Source organism: Carcharodon carcharias, chromosome 20 (assembly GCF_017639515.1).
Source record: "Carcharodon carcharias isolate sCarCar2 chromosome 20, sCarCar2.pri, whole genome shotgun sequence".
NCBI classification, from domain to species: domain Eukaryota; kingdom Metazoa; phylum Chordata; class Chondrichthyes; order Lamniformes; family Lamnidae; genus Carcharodon; species Carcharodon carcharias.
In genome coordinates, this window is record NC_054486.1 from 71,345,180 (window position 1) to 71,367,225 (window position 22,046).

A 22,046-nucleotide genomic window follows, 5' to 3' on the forward strand; every position below is an offset into this window, starting at 1 on the left:
TTACTTTCCCGCTTACTCTGACGTCAGCTAATGACTTACTGTTGCCTACTCTAGTTCTATCAAACTCTACAAGTATTCTATCTTGATGCAACACTCTAATATATCCTCATTATCAGTTCATACTTCACTACTTCCCACTGATGGTTTTCCCCCCCTGCACTCTGAATTTCCACTCAGGTTCCCATCCCCCTTCCAATCTAGTTTAAACCCTCCCCAGCAGCACTAGGAAACCTCCCTGCGAGGACATTAGTCCCAGTCCAGTTAAGGTGTAACCTGCCCTTCTTATATAGGCCCCACCTGCCCCAGAGCTGATCCCAATGCCTCAGAAGTCTAAAGCCCTCCCTCCTACACCATTACTCCAGCCACGTGTTGAACTGTTCAATCTTCCTATTCTTAAATTCACCAGCATGTGGCACAGGGAATAATCCTGAGATTATGTTCTTGAGGTCCTGCTTTTTAATTTGCTTCCTTACTCCCTGAATTCTGCTTTCAGGGCCTTATCCCTTTACCTACCTATGTCATTGGTCCCAATGCGGACCACGACCTCTGGCTGTTCACCCTCCCCCAAAAGAACGTCCTGCAGCCGCTCTGTGACATCCTTGACCCTGGCACCGGGGAGGCAACATACCATCCTGGAGTCACATCTAGGGCCGCAGAAACTCTATCTGCTCCCCAAAATATGGAATCCCCTACCACCCAAAGCACTTCCACTCTTCCTCCTCCCCTCCTGTGCAGCTGCGCCACCTGTGGAGCCACAAACCTAGCTCTTGCTACAATCCTGAGGAATCAGTATCCAGGAAAAGAGAGCAAGATAGTGCAGGAATCCCCTGAGGCTGCCTGTTTCTCTTAGATACCCTGGCAGTCATCCATTCCCTTTCTGCCTGTGTATTTCTTAGCTGTGGCGTGAACATCTCTCTAAATGTGCTATCTACGTAATCCTCAGCGTTGCAAATACACCACAGTGACTCCAGCTGCCACTCTAGCTCCGCAACTTGGAGCTCAAGTTTCTGCAGCTGGTCATCGATGTAGTCATCGAGAGCACTTTGTGTCTGCACAAGATCCCAGATCCCACAAGATGCACATTCTAAATTGCCAAGCTTCATTGACATACCTTATACTTTATAGAAAGCGTTTACTACAGTATTTAATTTATTTTAATTATTATCTTAACTTAGAATAATTCCTATGTATACCACAATTTACTGCATTTACCTCAGTCTTTCCCCTTCTCACACTCTTTTAACTCTCTGACTCCACTCTCAGTCTCACTCCTTGCGCCCTTTTAACTCTCCCTTTATACCCAAGAATCTCAACAGAATGCTCCTCTTTCTACTTTTATTGCTATCCAAGACTTCCCCTATACTTTACAGGATTTTGAGGATCCCTTCACTTCTTCTGAGGCCAAATCACGTGTGCCACAGCTCTCAGCAATGCATTTTGATTTTCCTCAATGTTCCTGCTATTCACAAAGGTATGAAATTTCCTGGGTCCTTGCAGCAGCATCCAGCTAGGTGAACCCTCCAACTCTCATCCAAAACCTAATGACTGTAGATTCTCCAGCTCAAGCATGGGCCTCATTGCATTACTGTTTAGTGACTCCAAATCAGAAACAATCCAGTTTCCAACAGCCCTCTGCAACTGGTTTCAGCTACTTTATTGCATAACACCAAATATAACTCTGCACTCACTGCCTATGGGAAAAGAGATCAGAGGAATGCTGACTGGTTTGAAGCTTATTGGACTGAAAAGGAGCCAGTTATTCCAACAAAGAGGGCTTTGCTGGACTACAAGCAAGTCCCCAGCAAACAAAATCTAGATGCTCTCAGAGCTGCCAGAATCAAGTCTCAGCAGACTGCTCGGCACTGCGCCAATCAATAGGACTGAAACTCTGCAACAGCACACAGTCTGCTGCTGAATCCGGGGATGCTCGAGGGACTTATGAAACAATCAAGAAAGCAACCGGCCCAGCAGCAAACAAATCAGGCTCCTGGAAGACAAAGTCAGGAATCATCTCACTGAACCTAGTAAGCATGGAAATGTGGGTGGAGCAATATTTCAAATTCTATATGCAACGGAGAACATTGTCACTGAAGAAGCCCTCAGCGCCACTCCAGACTTTCCTGTCATGGAGGAGCTGGACTGTGAGCACACCACAGTACACCAGAGCTCTACAAGACCATTCACCATCCTGCCAGTGGTAAAGCCCCAGGAAACAATGGCATTCCACCTGAAATCATCAATAGTGAAAAACCAGCACTGCTGCAGCATCTCTATGAACTTTTGTGTCTCTGCTGGAAGGAAAGATTTGTGCCTCGGGACATGCGTGATGTAAAAATAGTCACCTTGTACAAAAACAAAGGGCATCGTGGTAACTGCTACAAATACCAAGGCATCTCCTTGCTAAGTATCGTGGTTTGAATTGAGCACATTGCAGATGAAATCGTGGGATATGTTCCGACCTATACACCATCGCCCTAGCTCTGAGCTCAGGGGCAAAAAGCCAGTGTGACAGGGGTACTGGGAGCTTGGTCACACACTCAGTTGCTGGAAACTTACTGGTTGGCAGGGGGGACCAGCCAATCCTAGGTGGTGGATGATAACCAGCAGCTGATTCCTTCTGGAAGCTTCTCTCATAGCACTTCTGATGGGGTAGCATCACCCCCATCCATTAGCCATTGACACAGTCCTTGACCTGTGCCGTGGTAACTGAAGACTTGCACATGTCTCAGCAAGAGCCTGCTGGAGAGGCTAATGTGTTAATTGAAAAGGTGAGACTCTGGTTTCAGCTGCAGTTTTTAAACCTGCCCAAACAAGCTTTTCAATTAAAAAACTAATTCTCCACATGGCATGGTTCTCACCCTGAAGGTGAATTATTGCCGTCAGAGAGTATTATGGCTCTCAATTGGGTCCTTAATGACCTTCATTACATGTTTAATTAACATTTAAATTACATGGGCCCCAACTACATAATGAATTACCACCAAGATGACATCAGAAACACTGCTCGACATCATCACTCCCGACATTATGTTTGACACTGCAGGAATCACTCCTGATCAGGGAGCGTATTATTCAGCCACATGTTTGACAAAGCTTTTGAGGTTGTAACTAGCAGTATAGACAAGGGAGAACAAGTCGATGTGGTATATTTGGATTTTCAGAAGGCTTTTGATAAAGTCCCACTCAAGAAGTTAATAAACAAAATTAGAGCACATGGATTGGGGGTAATTTACGGCATGGATTGAGAATTGGTTAACAGATAGAAAACAGAGAGTAGGAATAAACTGGTTATTCTCAGGTTGGCAGGCTGTGACCAGTGAGGTACCGCAAGGATCAATACTTGGACAATCTATATCAATAATTTGGTTGTGGGGACCAAATGTAATATTTCCAAGTTTGCTGATGACGCAAAACTAGATGGGAATGTGAGTTATGAGGATGCAAACAGGCTTTAAGGGGATTTAGATCATGGCAAGAACATGGCAGATAGAATATAATGTTGAGAAATGTAAAGTTATCTGCTTTGGTTGGAAAAACAGAAAGGCAGAGTATTTTTTAAATGGTAAGAGATTGGGAAGTATTGATGTCTAAAGTGACCTGGGTGTCCCTGTTCATGAATCACTGAAAGCTATCATGCAAGTGCAGCAAACAATTAGGAAGGCAAAGGTATGTTGGCCTTTATTGCAAGAGTATCTGAGCACAGGAGTAAAGACGTCTTGCTGCAATTATATAGAGTATATGAGACTGCATCTAGAGTATTGTGTACAATTTTAGACTCTTTACCTAATGAAGGATATATTTGCCTGAGAGGGATTGCAACGAAGGCTCACCAGGCTGATTCCTGGGATGACGGGATTGTCCTATGAGGAGAGATCGGGGAGATTGGGCCTGAACATATGAACATGTGAAGTAAGAGCAGAAGTAGGCCATTTGGCTCCTCGAGCCTGCTTCACCATTCATTAGATCATGGCTGATCTGTTTGTGTTTCAAATTCCACATTCCCATCCACCCCCAATAACCTTTGATTCCCTTGTCTAACAATAATCTATCTACCTCCATTTAAAAAATATTCAATGACTCCGCCTCCACCGCCTTCTGAGGCAGAGAGTTCCAAAGTTCCAAAAACTCTGAGAGAAAAATATTTTTCTCATCTCTGTACTAAAAAGGCAACCCACAAGAGGAAGCATCTTTTCCATTTCCACCTTGCCAATACTATTCAGGATCTAATATACTTCAATCAAGTCACTCCTCATTCTTCTAAACTCCATTGGAAATAAGCCCAAAAGACCAAAAGGTCTTTCTAACCTTACCTCATAAGACAACCTGCTCATTCCAGGTATCAATCTAGTAAACCTTCTTTGAACTGCCTCCGATGAATTTACATCCTCCCTTAAATAAGGAGACCAAAACTGCACACAGTATTCAAGGTGTAGCCTCACCAATGCTGTGCATAATTGAAGCATAACATCCTTCCTTTTATAAAAACAAAAAACTGCTGATGCTGGAAATCTAAAACAAAAACAGAATTATCTGGAAAAACTCAGCAGATCTGGCAGCATCGGTGGAGAAAAAAGTTGACGTTTCGAGTCCTCATGACCCTTCAACAGAATTGGGTGAATCCAAGGAGAGGGGTGAAATATAAGCTGGTTTAAGGTTGGGGGGGCGGTGGGGGGGGTGGGGGGGAAGAGAAGTGGAGGGGGGTGGTGTGGTTGTAGGGACAAGGAAGCAGTGATAGGAGCAGATAATCAAAAGATGTCACAGACAAAAGAACAAAAGAACACAGAGGTGTTGAAGTTGGTGATATTATCTAAACAAATGTGCTAATTAAGAATGGATGGTAGGGCACTCAAGGTATAGCTCTAGTGGGGGTGGGGAGGGGCATAAAAGATTTAAAAATAATGGAAATAGGTGGGAAAAGAAAAAGCTATATAAATTATTGGAAAAAAACAAAAGGAAGGGGGAAGAAACGGAAAGGGGGTGGGGATGGAGGAGGGAGGTCAAGATCTAAAGTTGTTGAATTCAATATTCAGTCCGGAAGGCTGTAAAGTGCCTAGTCGGAAGATGAGGTGCTGTTCATCCAGTTTGCAAACTGAAATCGGGAGTCTGAGGTTGGGGTGGGGTCCGAGGTCAAGGTGGGGAATCTGACATTGGGGGTGGGGGGGCTGAGGTCGGTGGGGGCAGGCGGGGTAGTTTAGTTGTCAGAGGTCAGGAGAAGGATGGGGGAAGTCCTATTGGGGAGGGGCGGGGGTGTGAGGGAGTCCCATGGTGTCGGTCTGGGTCTTCACAAAAGTTACCCAGAAGAAGTTCGAAGAGGTTTTAATTCTTCTAACATTTTCTGGGTAATGGCGGAACCATCGAAGTTTGAGATTTAAATCACATTTTCGGATGGTTCCCAGCATAGCACAAATGTCTAGAGGAGGTTAGTGCTTCTGGGAAATTGCCATGCAAACGCTTGCCTGGGAACATGCCAGAGGGATTCCCCAGCGCATCTTTGGGGTACCTCACAAATCCAATGCTGGGGAGCGTGGAAGTTACCAGCTATGATTTCCCTTTCACAAAACCACGCCAACTCTTCCCGATTACTTTGAGTGTTTCTAAGTGCCCAGCTATAACCTCATTGATCGATTCAAACACCTCCCCCATGACAGATGTCAAGATAACTGGCCTATGGTTTCTTGTTTTCTGCCCCTCTCCCTTCTGGAACAGAGGGATTATATTTGCTTCTTTCCAGCCTGATGGAACCTTTCCAGAATCTAGGGAATTTTAGAAAATTAACACCAACACATCCACCACCTCAGTAGCCACCTCTTTTAAGACCCTAGGGTGAAGTCCTTCAGGACTCGGAGACTTATCAGCCCGCAGCTCCATCAGTTTGCTCAGTGCCACTTCGCTAGTGATTGTAATTTCACCAAGTTCCTCTCTCCCTTCACCTCCTGATTTACAGCTAGTACTGGAATGTTTTGTCTCTATATTGAAGACAGAAGCAAAACATTTGTTCATTTCATCTGTCATTTCATTATTACCTACTATTAACTCCTCATTGTCACTCTGTAGAGGATGAACACTCACTTTTTTCCTTTTTAAATATCTGTATAAACTCCTGCTATCCGTTTTTACATTTCTAGCTAGTTTCCTCTCATACTCTAACTTCTTACTCCTGATTAACCTTTTAGTCATTCTCTGCTGTTCTTTATATTCTGACCAATCATCTGAGCTGCCACTCAACTTTGCGCAGTTACATGTTTTTTCCTTAATTTTGATGCTTTCCTTAACATCTTTAATTAACACGTATGGTGGTTCAGCCCTTAGAATTTTCCCTTATAGTAGGAATATACTTATTCTGAATATCCTGATTGATCTATCCTCTAGCCAAGTATCCCAGTTCACTTCAGCTAGTTCAGTTTTCATGCCCACATAGTTGCCCTTATTTAAGTTTAAAATGCTAGTTAGACCCAATCTTCTCCCTTTCAAACCAGATGGAAAATTCAATCATATCGTGGTCATTGCCACCTAGGGAAGCTTTCACTCTGAGGTCATTAATTAATCCTGTCACGTTACACAATATCAAGTCTAATATTGCCTGCTCTCTGGTTGGTTCCAGGATGTGCTACTCTAAGAAACTATCTTGAAAGCATTCTATGAGCTCCTCATCCAGGCTACTCCTGCCAATCTGATTTTTTCCAGTTTATATGTAGATTAAAATCACCCATGATTAATGCCATCCCTTTATCACAAGCACCCAATATTTCTTCTTGTATACTTTTGTCCTAAATTGTGGTTACTGTTAGAATGCCTGTAGACCACTCCCACGTGTGACTTCTTTCCCCTGCTTTTCCTCATCTCCAACCAAACTGATTCTACAGCCTGATCTCCTGAATCATAGTCATCTCTAACTATTGTACCAATGCTATCTTTGATTGACAGTGCTACCCCTCCACCTTCACCTAGCTTCCTATTCTTCTTGAATGTAATATGCCCCTCGATATTCAGGATCCAGTCCTTGTCATCCTGCAGCCATGTCTCCATAATGGCTATCAGGTCATATTTATTTACTTCAATGTGCGCTATCAATTCATTTACTTTGTTATGAATGCTACATGCATTCAGATACAGAGGCTTTAGTTTTGTAGTTTTGTTATCTTTGTAACATCTAGTCTTGACTGTTGGTGTATTCTTATGTTCTATCTCTCTGCCCCTTCCTGCTATTCTATGACCCTCATTTCCCATAGAAGAATGAGAAAAATGAGAGGTAATCTCATTGAAACATACAAAATTATTACAGAGTTTGATAAGTTAGATGCAGGAAGGATGTTCCCCCTGGCTGGGGGTGTCTAGAACCAGGGAACACAGTCTCTGAATAAGGGGTTGGCCATTTAGAACTGAGATGAGGAGGAATTTCTTCACTGAGAGAGTGGTGAATGTTTGGAATTCTCTGTCCCAGAGGGCTGTGGAGGCTCAGTCATTGAGTATGTTCAAGACAGAGATTGATAGATTTCTAAATAAAGACATCAAGGGATATTGTAGGAAAGTGGCATTGAGGGAGAAGATCAGCCATGATCTAATTGAATGGCAGAACAGGCTCAAGGGGCTCAATAGCCTCCTCTTGCTCCTATTTCTTATGTTGCGGGATCGCCTATCTCTGTCCATCAAATGCTGCCTCCACAGATTGGCATGCAAGTAGTCCTGTGTTGCAGCTTCATCACGTTGACACCTCATTTTGAGGTATGCTTGGTGCTACACCTGGTATGTTCTCTTGAACTCTTCATTGAACCAAGGTTGATCCTCTGACTGGATGGTAATGGTAGAGTGAGGGATATGCTGCGCCATGAGGTTACAGGTTGGGGTTGAGTACAATTCTGGCTGCTGCTGACCCCCATCGCCTCATGGATGCCCAGTTTTGAGTTACTAGATCTGTATTAAATCCCATTTAGTATGGTGATAGTGCCACACAACATGATGGAGGGTATCCTTGATGCGAAGGCAGAACTTTGTCTCCACAAGGACTGTGGTCACTCCTACCAATACTGTCGTGGACAGGTGCATCTGTGACAGGTAGATTGGTGAGTATGAGGTCAAGTAGGTTTTTCCCTCTTGTTGGTTCTCTCACTACCTGTTGCAGGCCCAGGCCAGCAGCTATGTCCTTTAGGACTTGGCCAGCTCTGTCATTGGTGGTACTATTGCGTCACTCTTGGCAATGGACATTGAAGTTCCCCACCTAGAATACATTTTGTACCCTTTGCACCTCTTCCAATTAGTGTTCAGCATGGAGGATTACTGATTCAACGGATGTGGGGTAGTGGTGGTCGGCGGTTGGGGGGGGGGGGGACAGTAGGTTGTAATCAGCAAGAGGTTTTCTTGCCCATATTTGACCTGATGCCATGAGAGCTCATGGGGTCTGGAGTCAATGTTGAGGACTCCCAAGGCAACTCTCTCCCAACTGTATACTACTTTTCTGCCACCTCTGGTGGCTCTGTCCTACTGGTGGGACCGGACACACCCAGGGATGGCAATGGCAGTTTCTGGGACATTGTAAGGTATGATTTGGTGAGAATGACTATGTCAGGCTGCTGATTGACTAGTCTTAGCCCAGCTCTTCTGATTTGGCACAAGCCCCCAGGTGTTAGTAAAGAGGACTTTGCAAGGTCAACTGAGCTGGGTTTCCCATTGCTGTTTCAGGAGCCTGGGTCAATGTTGGATGGTCCATCCGGTTTCATTCCTTTTTCATTCTGTAGCGGTTTGGTACAACTGAGTGGCTTGCTGGGCCATTTCAGAGGGCATTTAAGAGTGAAGCACATTGCTTTGGGTCTGGAGTCACATCTAGGCCAGACCAGAGAAAAACAGCAGGTTTCCTTTACTAAAAAGGGCATTAATGAACTAGATGGCTTTTTTATGACAATTGATTCATGGTCACAACTACTGGTACTAGTTTTTTAATTCCAGATTTATTAGTTAATTTGACTTAAATTCCACCAGCTGCCGTAGTGGGATTTGAATCCATGTCCCTAAGGGATTAGCCTGGACTTCTGGATATTACCACTATGCCACCACCTCCCACATATTAGATCTGGCCCTAGCCAGATGCATCAAGGGGAGCATTTTCCCCATGTCGGGCGGGCCATGCGGGAGCGGGCACAGGCCCGATCGCCACCCATGATTGGGTCCATATTGCCATTTTACACAGGCAGACCAATTAAGGCCCGCCCAGCGTAGGTCACAACTCCCGAGGATAGCGGGAGTGGGTGGACGGGTGGCGGGCGTGCACAGACCACCAGGTCCAGTGGCGACCTGGCAGCTTGTTTAAATGAAGGCTTAGCAGCCTTTGCAAGGCTGCTCACAATGGCCAGGAGAAGAGCACATCAGAGGAGTAATGTGCATCATGCAAGTCCATTGGGGCAGGCCTGGCCAGAGGGTAGAGCAGCGGGGAAGTGTGCCCCTCGTTTCTCCGACAAGTGCCTAGCTGCCCCCTGGAGGTGGTGGCAGCAAGGCAGGAGGTCCCTCTTCCGAGGGGCAGAAGGCAGAGGCTTCCCCACCTGACCAAACGTGCATGGGAGGAGGTGGGCAAGAGCGTCAGCTCCCATGATGTGGTGTGGCGCACATGGCTCCAGTGCCGCAAAAGATTCAATGACCTCCTGCACTCGGGAAGGGTTAGTACCATGTTGCCTCAGGTCACTTAATGCAGCCGTCACCCTTTCCCCCCAACCCTGAGAGGGTTGAGCTAGGATGTGTTCTGCATCTGCAGCATGTGTGACACTGACACCCAGAGTATAGAATGAGGGTGAAAGTCAAGGATCTACACCTAGGCAGAGTGCTGGAACCGGGAAGCATGTCAAAGTCAGGGTGCTAACATGCTGGGAGGGGAGCTTCCAGTTGGCAGGGCACCAATCCATCTGCTGGACTTTGCACTCCTTGCTTAGCAAAGTTACACCTTGTGGTGCCACATGTGAAGGAGGAAGCATTTGGGCAATGGGTGGGTGGGGGGGTCAGCCCTGGCTTGTTTGGGTGAGTGTGCAGCAGCTGCAGTGTGAAGAAGAACTGGAGTCCTGCAATGTCCCACTCTGGCTGTGTTGGCAGGGATGCGATGGGAATTCAGGTGCAAGCTGGACTAATCAATGCTCCTCCCTCTTTTTCAGGAGAAGGTTGCGCACAATTCAGTAGAACGGATGCGGACTGGCAGAGGCCAGGCCTAGTTGCTGATCCTAACACCTTACAAGCAGCAGGCCGTGGACCTGGAGAGGCACCATGCACTCAGGTCCACTGGTGGTGGTGAGGCTGGGGTGCCATGGGGAGGTATGTTTGGCGAGCACTCAGGTCACCATGTGTGTCGCAGAAGCCATGGCACTACTAAATGCTCAGTGATTGAACTTAGCAACATGGGTTGACTATTGATTATAGAAGGATGAGCGCATAATGATCCAGGGGAGCAGCATGCAAGTTAACATTGTCTGCACTGTAACTAATAAAATGTCCTTTTTCTTCCTTTCAGCATCACCAGAGCAGGGCCAGGAGGAAGAGGCAAAGCACCCATCTCTCACCCCTGAGGCCCCAGAGGAAATCCACTCACCAGCATCACACCATCTCAGTCAGGTAGGCACCAGTGCAGATACTAGCATGTCAGTGGGAATTAGATCTTTAGCTAGTGTCCCAGGGCATGGCAGAGAGGGCACTTCACACTCGCTTGGGGTGCGGGCAGAGACAGAGAGTGCCCAGGGTGTCGGCAGTTGGAGGACTGCGGGGGACCAGGTACATGCTCAATTGGTGGCTGATGATGTGCCTCTGGAGTCATCCGTGAGGCAGCAAATGCTGGAAGTGCAGCAGGGTATGCGGGAGGATCTGGCGGAGATACATGAGGCAATGCGTGGCATGGTGCCCGTGCTTGAGTCCATGTGGAGCATCACTGATGCAATGAGCCTCATGGCTGAGTGCTATGCTTCCTCCATGAAGAGAGTGGCGACTCTCATGGAGAGGCACCTCCAGGAGAACAATCAGGCCCTTGCGCTTGGACCTGCAAGCCTTCACAGGGGCATTGACCTCAGCTGGTGTGGGCGATGGTTTAGGCACCCAGCTGTATCCCAGCTTGATGCCCATCCATCTACGGTGAGCAGGGAGGTCCGAAGTGACTGCACGTCGGCGCAGCAACTGCCTTTCGTCTCTGCGGGCTCTTCTCAGGGTGCTCCAGATGAGGGCAGCAGCTCCTCTGCCCCTCTGCCTGTGACCGTGGCATCCAGTGAGGTTGCGGTGATTGGGGAGATGCCAGCTGTGGAGCTGGCTGCTCCCTCCCAGGCAGGGCCATCAAACGCTCCACAGACCAGAGGATGTCTGCCAAGGTTATCGAGGCCAACAGGACCGCACAGTGAGCAAGCTGTCTCAGATGCCATTGCCAGCGTGGGGACAGCACCTAGACGTAGCATCCATATTTAACACATCTTAGGCACACCAGGGTTTCTCACTGGCGCTTTTATGTTGGCCATCGTAGTTTATTGAAGACTTGGTGTGATGTCCAACACTTTTTTTTTGGTTTATGAAGTTACATTTGTTCCCTCAATAAATGTTGACATGTTGCCATGCCTCAGGGTGATTTTTTACTTCTGCAAGTGTACGGGAAGCCAAGAGTGAGTGAGTTGATTGACATTGAGCTTTACTGACAAGGACCTTAGTTAGTTATTATCCAGGCAGCTTTAGCACTCAGGTATCGAGTATGGAGCTTGCGGCCCTGGCGTGTGGTGTGCTAGCTGAAGGTTATTTGGATTAAAGCCCCCTGGGTGTCCCTGGGTCAGCGTCTACCCCCTCAGCATTTCCCTGTGCATGCTCATCCTCGGACTCACGGCTGGACTCATCGTGTGTAGCCGCAGCCACTGCATCGACATCTTCATCATCCACAGCATCGCCCCTTTCCAGCGCAAGATTGTGGAGAGCACAGCACGCAACCACTATCACCGAGACACGATCTGGGGGGCTACTGGAGTGCACCGCCTGAGCAGTCCAGGCATCGGAAGTGCATCTTGTGAAGACCGATGGTTCTCTCCATCACAGCCCTTGTGGAGGCTCCTATTGTACCGCTGCTCAGCTTCTGTTCTTGGATAGCGGAGAGGCGTCATGAGCCGCCTTTTCAGGGGATAGCCCTTGTCACCCAGCAGCCACCCATCAAGCCGGGCTGGAGCACTGAAGAATCTCGGTACCTGGGAGTGTCCGAGTATGTAAGCGTTGCGGGAGCTGCCTGGGTACCTTGCACAGACTTGCAGAATCAATATCCTGTGATCACACACTACTTTCATGGAGTCGAAGCCCCTCCTGTTGACGAAGGCACCGGGCTCACCTGCTGGCGCCTTGATGGCCACTTGTGCAGTCTATAGCACCCTGAACGCAGGGGAAGCCAGCAATGGCCGCAAAGCCGCTGGTTCGCTGTGTCTGGCTGGCCTCGCCAATGCACGCCTGAACAGAGCTTCTGTCACCTGCTTGACAGAAGTCGGGACAGCTGATTGGGAGACACCGCAAAGATCACCCATCAATCCCTGGAAGGAGCCAGAGGCATAGAAGTTGAGGGCAGCTGTGACCTTTAGGGCCACTGCCATGGGGTGCCCACCCACACAGTTTGCGGAGATCTCAGGGCCTATCATCTGACAAATGGAGGTGACTGTCTCCCTTGAGAGACAGAGCCTCCTTCGGCACTGTACCTCAGACATAGAGGTAGCTGCACTGCCGCCTGTATACTCTGGCAGCAGGAAATGGCGTCTTCTGCGGCCCCTTCCGCCTTGGACTACCTCTTGGCCCTGTGCCCCTTGTGCCTGCGCCACTCGTCCCAAAGGTGGCTCCCCTGGAGGCTGAATGTGGACTCTTGGCCTCCTCCCCCTTCTGGCCCTCTCTTCCTCCTCAGCGGAGGAGCCTCCAGTGGAGAGCACAACTCCCATTCCCAGGCTAAGGGAAGGCTTCCTGAAAGCTGCAGGCTCCAAAAATGATCTTTACTGTAGAGTCCTGACCTGAAGGATGTTATTCCTGTCCAAGCAGCTGGTAAGAGTTTTGAAGTATTCCTGCTCACACACAAATATAAGTAACTTTCACACTTAAATATCTGAAAGATCACATTCGTGACCTCGCTCACCACTCTTATCCCACCCGTGGATGAGGTTTATACAAATGTCTCCTACCCGCCTGCCCGTTGTGCCTGTGCGACATCCTGAAAACCACACGGGCCCCATAAAATTTGCAGTCAATTGATGCCTCAGGAGTCTTAACTACATGATTAATTAATGACAGGTGCGCATCCAAGAACATCGCGCGACCCCCACCTAAATATCGCGATGGCGCATGGTGACATCGGGATGCTCGCCCAACGTCACCGCACATCATTTCATGCGTCGGCGTGCGGGCCAACAGGAAAATTCAGGCCCAAGTGTTGTTAAAAAATTATTAAAGTGTACAATGCAGAGAATTATTTTCAATGACAAAATTGGCATTCGTCTTGGGTAGAAGCAATAAAGAGATTTCTTGAAAATTAAGCTTTGCACACAGGCAATACCAGAAACAAGATCAATCCTATCTGGCTTACTCATGATTTGTACTGGTTACCCTTCTGTACAAATTCAGCAGCTGCACAATATTCTACATGTAATTTGTGAGAAATCTAAATCACTGCATCCTTTCCCTTGCAAATGTAGAGCAGTGGATAATGTCCCTGTTTAAAATATTGCAACTTACCTGAGAGCCAGTCAAGATGATGGGCTTTCCTTGGTTCTCACACATGAATGAAAGGGCTGCAGCTGTGTAAGCCATTGTATCTGTGCCATGAAGGATCACAAAACCATTGTACCGTTTGTAGTTTTTCTGAGGAAAAGAACAACATAAACTTAGAGGGCTTTATCTATCAGAATGGTTTTCTGTCTACTCAAGGAATCAAACAGCAGCATGTTGGTTTGTTAGGAATACAACTGATGTCAAATTTTACTCCAGCAATGAATAAATCTCATTTTTATCTTTCATGTTGTATACAAGGCACTTCAGGCTGATAGTACTGTTAAAAGAGGGCTGACAAATTTAGCACAAAAGAAAATATAATAACTGATCTGACCATTTGAGGCCAAGGTACTTTTATATCTCGAATGATACAGGGCTTCATACTTGCTGACTCCATCTCACAGAGAAAACACTAAATGAAACTAGACCTAGGGGCAGGATTTTTAGGTTGGCATGCAGGTGCAATCGACAGGCCCTGGAGCAGCCGGGGAACGGATCGCTGCTCGTGATCAACGCCCAACTGCAATTTCACACTGACTGGCCAATTAATGGCCAGCCAATGTGAAATGCACGCTGAAATGCTCAGCGCTGCCTGGGTGGGGGTGGGCAGGCGCTGATGTAAGTGCAGGCATGGGGGAGTGCGGAATGAAAGCTCCCCGAAGGCAGGGAGCTGCCTCAGGGAGCTGAAGAATTTAAAACTAATAAATAAAGATTTTAAAGTCTAGACAAAAACGTCCACATATTAGAATCAATCACTTGAACATATAGATGACCATAAAATATAGGAGCAGAAATTAGGCCATTCGGCCCATCGAGTCTGCTCTGCCATTCAATCATGGCTAATAAGTTTCTCAACCCCATTCTCCCACCTTTTCCCCGTAACCTTTGATCCCAAGACCTTTGAGCATCAGTGATGATTGGGAAATTCCACCGAAACAACCATTCAAAGGTTTTGGGAATCTTCGATACTGATTAGAGGATCCAGACTGTCGATGTTGAGATCAGTGCAGCATTATCTATGCGTCTGGAGATAGAATGGCTATCTTGTGGAATGACATAAAGGAACCTGTTGTCATTGAAGAACGTACACATTGGACAGAGACATAAGTTCGTTGGTCCCCCAAAGGCACTTACTTATCAATGTTCCATCAGTGTGGTATTGCTCTTTGGGGTAGGGAGAAGTTCAAGCAGATTCAGCGTTTTAGCCACTAAGATGTCCAGGTAATCGATTTCTCTCCATGTGAAAGATACATGGTGTCATTTAGCCCTTTAATGGACACTAAAGATGATCCTCAAGCCATCATCATTTGGGATGTGTTAACAGGCCAGAAGAAATGAGGATTTCATTGTGGGAGCTCAGCTCATTGGCCTATATTCAAATGGAGCCATGATGGGAATGGCATAAGACACACTTAGTATTTATGAAACACCTTCAATGTTGGATAAGAAGGGTCTGAAGATTAGTGGAATAAAGGATTTCTCGTGGTTTCCCAGTGATAATGTTATTGCATTCTGGGTATCAGAGGACAAAGATATTCCAGCCAGAGTCACTCTAATGCAGTTTCAAACACGACAAGAAATAAGAGTGCACAATCTGTTCAATGTGGTGGACTGTAAATTACACTGGCAGAAAAATGGAGATTACTTGGGTGTGAAAGTAGATAGAACTCTGAAGGGTATACAGGGTCTTGTGACTAACTTTGAAATCTTCAGAATGAGGGAAAAGCAGGTTCCTGTGGATGTTGTGGAAATGAAAGAGGGTATTATTGCTTTTGCTTGGGAGCCAAATATACATGATGAAAATTCTATCCATATACTTTTATTTAATAACAGCCCTTGGATGAGATTTCATCAAAAATGCAAAGAGCGCCTGGCAGATTCGTCCGTCCACCAACCGCAAGGTTGGACAGACCATGAAAAATTGGAGACAATTGGAACTTTAGTGGGCTTAGTTTCCCTCTTAATTATCTGCGGGTGCACTTACGATTATCGTGCGCGCCTGCCGACTGAAATATCACATGAGCGCAGGATGACGTTGGGACGCTCACCCAACGCCATCACGCGTTATTTCATGCTCGAGCAGGTCAGGAGCGCACCCGCATGCCAACCTAAAAATTCTGCCCTAGGTTTCACCCTTCTAGCCCTAAAAATTCTGCCCTAGGTTTCATCCTTTTAGCCTACAAATAAAAAAAATTAAACTTAAGGCTATAGCTTATTCCTAACACACACATATAGCTTACTTAAAACTATCTCTAGCTCCTAATGTCAACACAGATGAAAATCTAGGGCCCAAAATTACTAGCTTCCCGCTGACTTTAAAGCCTATTGAACCTTTTGAGATGGATTACCATGGTGGTACAAGAGATCTTTGGAGCCATTTGAAGGCCCAGTGCAGGACTCATGCTTCCCTTATCAGTCTTGGGATCCACTGCACCTAACCTGGAATGGAATTACCAGAGAAGTTTGAGAACTCTATCTGCCACCAGCCCTCAGCATGCCTCCAAATGACTGCAGCAAGGCAGAGTGACTGAAAGATGAGGCAATTCCCTGGCTTGGGATTTCTGAGAAGAATACAGTTGGAACAGAAACTGACAGATCTAGATTTTGCTCACAATGCTGGTCTGATAGTAAGAGATCTGCTTGAGATACAGTCCCCCACACTAAGACTTGAGGCCTTTGCTTATGTGACTACCATACTCTTCAGCAAAATCATCCAACATGAGATACTTGACCCAAGTCTCAGCTTACCTTTATATCAATTGCAATTTTAATCCATTCATCTGTGGTCATGTTACAGGAGTCCAGTAAGGGTGAATATTCAATTATCGTGTATATAACCCTTTTATTTAACTTAGATAGACTGTAAAAGGGACAAATAGGAAGATTTTCATTTCCACCATGTTTAAAACTTACCCAACATCAATAAATAGGTAATTAAATAAACTTTTCTTGGGTTTTGCACATGCAATATGGCATTCATGACAATATGCATGAAATATATCTAACTTCTATGCCAATGAAATCTGGTGTGCTTCCCCTTACCAACACAACATTGTTGTGAATATCCAATTTCATAATTCATACATATTAGAAATATAACTCAATTTGGCAATTTGATTTTTAAAAAATGTTAAGTTCAATAGAAACATCTGATTGAGAAACCGGTAACAACTCAGATAGTAAATGCAAATCAAACAAGCCTGGGTTTATAACATGTAAAAGGTAGTCTGTACTTATGCAATAAGACCAGGGTTGATAGTGAGAAACTTAAACATTGGATAACCCATCAGTGAGCTTTTGGTAGAGCCATGAGATCTATAATTATCCCAATAAGGGATCTGAATTATTCATCCAGTTTCCAGATGAAAAGAAGCTGAAATCAGCTTTGTAAACATCAGGGTTACTTTATAGGCCCAGGGGGTCTGGTGAAAGGGCAATTATATCCATTGAAGATATAAATTATTCATGCGAGTCACAAAACCATAGGGCTGCGTTGTAGGAAAAAATTAGTTTACATTTCTGTTGGGAGCATCCCAAAGTATACCACGCTGTCATGGAGGTGGGCTGCGAGGATCGGACAGTTCCTTTGTTTTAATCTGCCTGGGTGTTCCTCACAGAAAACTGGCAGTTTTGCACTTAGCTTGGAAGCAGTCAGCTTTGTCAGTCAGCAGGAACTGTGGGACAACTGTAGGACTGGAAGAATAGAGGTCATTAGGAACCAGGGTGTTCCTAATTTTTAAGCCACTAAGCAAGAATGCAATGAGGCCCTACACTTGAACTGAGGAGTCCACAGTTTTGAGGTCTTAAAGGCAAGTTGGAGGGCTACTTAGACAAAAGCTAGCCGAAGGATCCCCGTAAAACTTGCACCTTGGAGAATAGCTGGAACTCAGAGGAGAATTAAAGGGAATTCCAGAGGGTTGTGGCATATCTTTGGGTTGGTCCCAGAAGTAGTAAATAAAGCTTCAAAATATTATAAGGTATAAGGGAACTCTTGGGGGGAACTAAAAAATAGAACTAAGTTTATAGCATAAACCTTTATATACTATAGTGTTGCTTACTTTGTTTAATTTCCTTTTACATACAATAAAGTTTGTTTTTGTTTAAAAGCATGAAATCTTGTGGTGTAGTTCTTTCGATTAATCACTGAGTGTTCAAATTTCTCTTTAATTGTTAACAATCCCTAGAGGGATTGTAACAACATACAATTCTTTTTAGCCCTCTATCATCTCTTAAATAGCAGTTACTTCTGAATATTTTGTCAATTATTAATGTTATTAATTGGTAAATTATTATTAAATGTAACACTAAGATGTGCCTTTTGCTTGCGTCCTATTGGTGAATGTGATAATTTGTCAAAACAAGATTATCATACAGTTCATTGTTTAGAAATTTGTTGGCAGTATCAACAATTCCCTTGAATGAGCCCCTCTTTACATCATACCATCAACCAAAAGAACAAGTCAACCGCTCCACTGGTAACTTGCATCACTGCACCTCATTTTCAAGCAGGTGGGATTCAATGGTTTTGCAGAGGCTGAAACTTGCAAACCAAAATACCCCTTTAAAAGCAAAGCTCTGGTAACATTGAAAATCAGCATCAAAATGTGAATAACTTATTCCATATGAAATTAGAAAATATAGAGGCTGAATTTTCAATTTAGGGGCAGAAAACAAGTGTCGGGAGTATTTCCAAAACCCACCCTGTCAGGAAACAGTTACTCTTTGGGGTTTTAACCGAAGTTCCCCCTAAATCAGCATAAAGACAGGTTCCCTGCCCAATCAAGGGCAGGAGGCGGTCTGACCTAACTGGAAGGCCAATCAGAAGGCTTTTAGCTTGAGCGGTACAGCAGGCTGCAGTAAAGGATAATTACCTGAGAAGGTGCTTCAACATGAAAGTGCCATCTCAGCAATATTTTTAACAATATAAATAAAAATTAGGAAAAGCAGCCAGGCCACCACTAGGGTGGTGGTTGGGTTGGGGGTTTGGCGGGGGGGGGGGGGGGGTGCTGCTGGGCAAAGCAGGAATACAGACAGGGAGGGCTTGTAGACCTGGCCTCCTACCCTGGAACTGGGTGCCTCTCTCCAAGCTATTAAATTGCTCCACCCCCCAATCACATTGGGAACCTGGAGGTTGACTGGATAATTAAAGTTGGCCTCCTTTGGCTTCCCTTAACAAGGCAGTCTGGTTGGTTGCCCACCTTGTGGGAGCAGGCTCTGAACCCACCTCCCCTAAAATGACCAGCGCTAAAAACAGCGTTGGAAAACCGGCCACCAACTGGTGCCAGTGTATTTGGTCCCTATCCACCTTTGTTCCCAACTTCGGTGGGGCCTGAAAACCCTATGGAAAATATCCAACAAATCCAGGGATTTTTTTTGTCACATCTTGTTCAGCAAAATCAGCTGTGGCTACGCTGGAGTGAGGAATGAATGACAACTTCTATTTCTGGGGATATTGGCTAAGGAAGAATATTGGCCAGGACACCAAAAACATTTCCTGCTCTTCTTTTAATACTGAAATGGACCTTTAACTATCTTAAAATCTAATATTTCATTCACAGTATGCCAATTCCAATAAAGGAGAGCTCCTCCAATACTGAAGTGTCAGCCTGGATTATGCATGCAAGTCCCGGTGCAGGTCTTCAACACACCATCTTCTGATTGGGAGTCAAGGGTGCTATGAACCAAGCCAAGCGGAGTATAATATCTACCAGTATATCACTTTTCCTGAAAGGAGTCGGATCTAGATAGAAACCCAATTCAATCTTATCCTGTATGGAATCTAGATTTGTTTTCCATGCATTTCTGAAGTTTAGTATTGGTCCGTAACTTCCCAGCTCCCCAGCGTTGGACTGGAGGGGGGTACCCCATGGGGCCGCTGGGGAGACCCCTTCAGAAGTTCCCAGCTAAGGGTTTGCATGGCAATTGTCCAAAAATGCAAATTTCCTCTTGGCAATTGTCCTACGCAGGGAACCATTGAAAATGCAATTTAAATTACAAACTTCATATGGTTCCAATGGCGTTATATCAAAAGTAACCTAGAAAAAATTAGAAGAATTAAAACCTCTTCTAATTTCTGGGTAGCTATTGTAAAGACCCAGGCTGACTCCCGATGGGATTTCCCTCATGCCCCGACCCCCCCAGGGGATTCCCCCCACACCCCCAACCCTCCAGGGTGTCCAGCCACACCCCAGACTCCACAGGGGAGTCCAGCCACACCCCGACTATACCCCCTCCCCACAGGACCCCTCCACCCCTTACCCCTAGCACCCCAGGGGACTCCCAGTACCCATGACAAGCCACATGCCCAAATCCCCAAGGGATTCCCCCCCACCCACACGGTATGCCTTCCCATGGGCCCGACTCTTACCCCCACACCCACCTGAGTCCCAATGCCCCCAACCCTGAACCGACCTGACCCAACACCCTCCCCAACCCGAATGCATTCCCTGACCCGACCCAACCCAACTGCCCCCCACCGAACCAATCCAATCCAACCCAACCGCCCTCTCGACCCAACCCAACCTGACTGCCCCCCCACTGGCCTAACCCAAACCGACCCCTGCCCACAGGCCTGATCCGACACCTCTTCCAACTCAACCCGAAAGCAACTCCCAGTCCCGACACCCCCAATTCCCACCCAGGCCCAACACCCCCACTCCCATTCCCAAGCCCCACTCCCCCATGCCCAACACCCCCACTCCCCTCCAAGGTGTGTTCACCCTGCAATCCTGAGGCCCGACCCACCCTGAATCCCAAACCTCCTCACCCCCCTGGGGCCTGACCCTCCCCACTCCACCTGAGACCTGACCTCTCCATCCCCCTCGAGGCCCGAACCTCTTCACATGACCCCCGCCACCTCTTGCGCACCCCCCCCCCCAACGTGGCCCTCCCCACCCCCAAGGACTGAAGGCCGCCCTTCCCCCCCCACCCGACCCCCGAGGCCCGACCCTCCCCAGACCCCATCCCAAGACCCGGCCCTCCCCAGCCCCAACCCCTACAACCAGCCCCCCACCATCCCCCACCGAGACCCGACTCTCCCCAGCCCCTCCCTCAAGGCCTGACATCCCCATTACCCCTCACCGAGGCATGACACCCACAACCTCCGATTCCCCCCCATCCCCCAAAGTCTTAACCACTTACCTTAGACACTTACCTTCACCCTCTCCTGTCAGAGAACTTTAAATTTGATGGGACCTTTACTTACCAGGTTTCCAGCAGCTAGTGCCGTAAAAAAGGGGGCATGTTCCTCCTTCACTTCAATGGGGCTGGACATGGATACTGGGCCTTGGGGACCAGCTGCACTGCTTGGATCTTGTCCAGCCTGGGTCAGAGGGTCGGGCAAGACAGTATTGGAAGAAAAATCACGTAAGTAATAAGGCACGGAGTGGCAATCTGATGCTGATTACCACTCAGAGGAAGTTACAGCCCAATATTTCCAGAGTTTGCTAGTAGTCAGGAAAGAATAATTACCAATGCATAGAATATAAGAGCAGGGAGGTTATGCTGGAACTATATAAAACATTGGTTAGGCCACAGCTAAAATATTGCATGCAGTTCTGGAATCCACATAATAGGAAGGATGTGATTGTACTAGAGAGAGTGCAAAGGAGATTTACCAGGATGCTGCCTGGGCTGAAGAGTTTTAGCTATGAGGAGAGATTGGATAGACTGGGGTTATTTTCCCTGGAGCAGAGGAGATTGAGGGGGGACATGATTGAGGTGTATAAAATTATGAGGGGCATAGATAGGGTAGACAGGAAGGAACTTTTCCCCTTGGTGGAAGGATCAATAACCACGGGGCATAGATTTAAGGTGAGGGGCAGGAGGTTTAGAGGGGAGGTAAGGAAGAATTTTTTCACCCAGAGGGTGGTGGGAATCTGGAACTCTGCCTGAAAGGGTGGTAGAGGTAGAAACCCTCATAACATTTAAGAAGTATTTGGAAGTGCACTTACGATACCATGGCATACAAGGCTATGGGCCTAGTGCTGGAAAATGGGATTAGAATAGTTAGGTACTTGTTTGACCGTTGCAGACTCAATGGGCCGAAGGGCCTTTTTCTGTGCTGTAGACCTCTATGACTCTATGACTTACGGAAGAACCAAAGTATTTTCTGATGAATCACAACAGTCGTAAAGCTTGATTTCTTGAGCATAATTTTCATCATGTAGGCAGCTCATTTTGCAAAGGGCTTTGACAAGGGCATCTGCTTGTGGTGCAAGTCCTAAAAACAAACAAAACATATCAAACAAACATTTATAACCAAAACAAACACAGAATTACCTGGAAAAACTCAGCAGGTCTGGCAGAATTGGTGGAGA

At 46.5% G+C, this 22,046-nt stretch overlaps 1 protein-coding gene and 1 pseudogene across 2 annotated transcripts in view; one reads left to right on the top strand and one right to left on the bottom strand.

Annotated features, from left to right (window-relative positions):
• The window catches only part of LOC121292231 (60 kDa lysophospholipase-like), a 100,287-nt gene that overhangs the window by 62,304 nt on the left and 15,937 nt on the right, over positions 1-22,046 (bottom strand). For both annotated transcript variants that reach the window (XM_041213953.1, XM_041213954.1), the window contains exons 2-4: positions 21,820-21,949; positions 16,477-16,588; positions 13,693-13,818 (exon numbers count right to left, since the gene is read on the bottom strand). In XM_041213953.1, coding sequence (XP_041069887.1) covers positions 13,693-13,818; positions 16,477-16,588; positions 21,820-21,949 — 368 coding nt within the window. The remainder of the gene's footprint in view (positions 1-13,692; positions 13,819-16,476; positions 16,589-21,819; positions 21,950-22,046) is intronic.
• Positions 13,864-16,166, top strand: LOC121292739 (annotated as a pseudogene).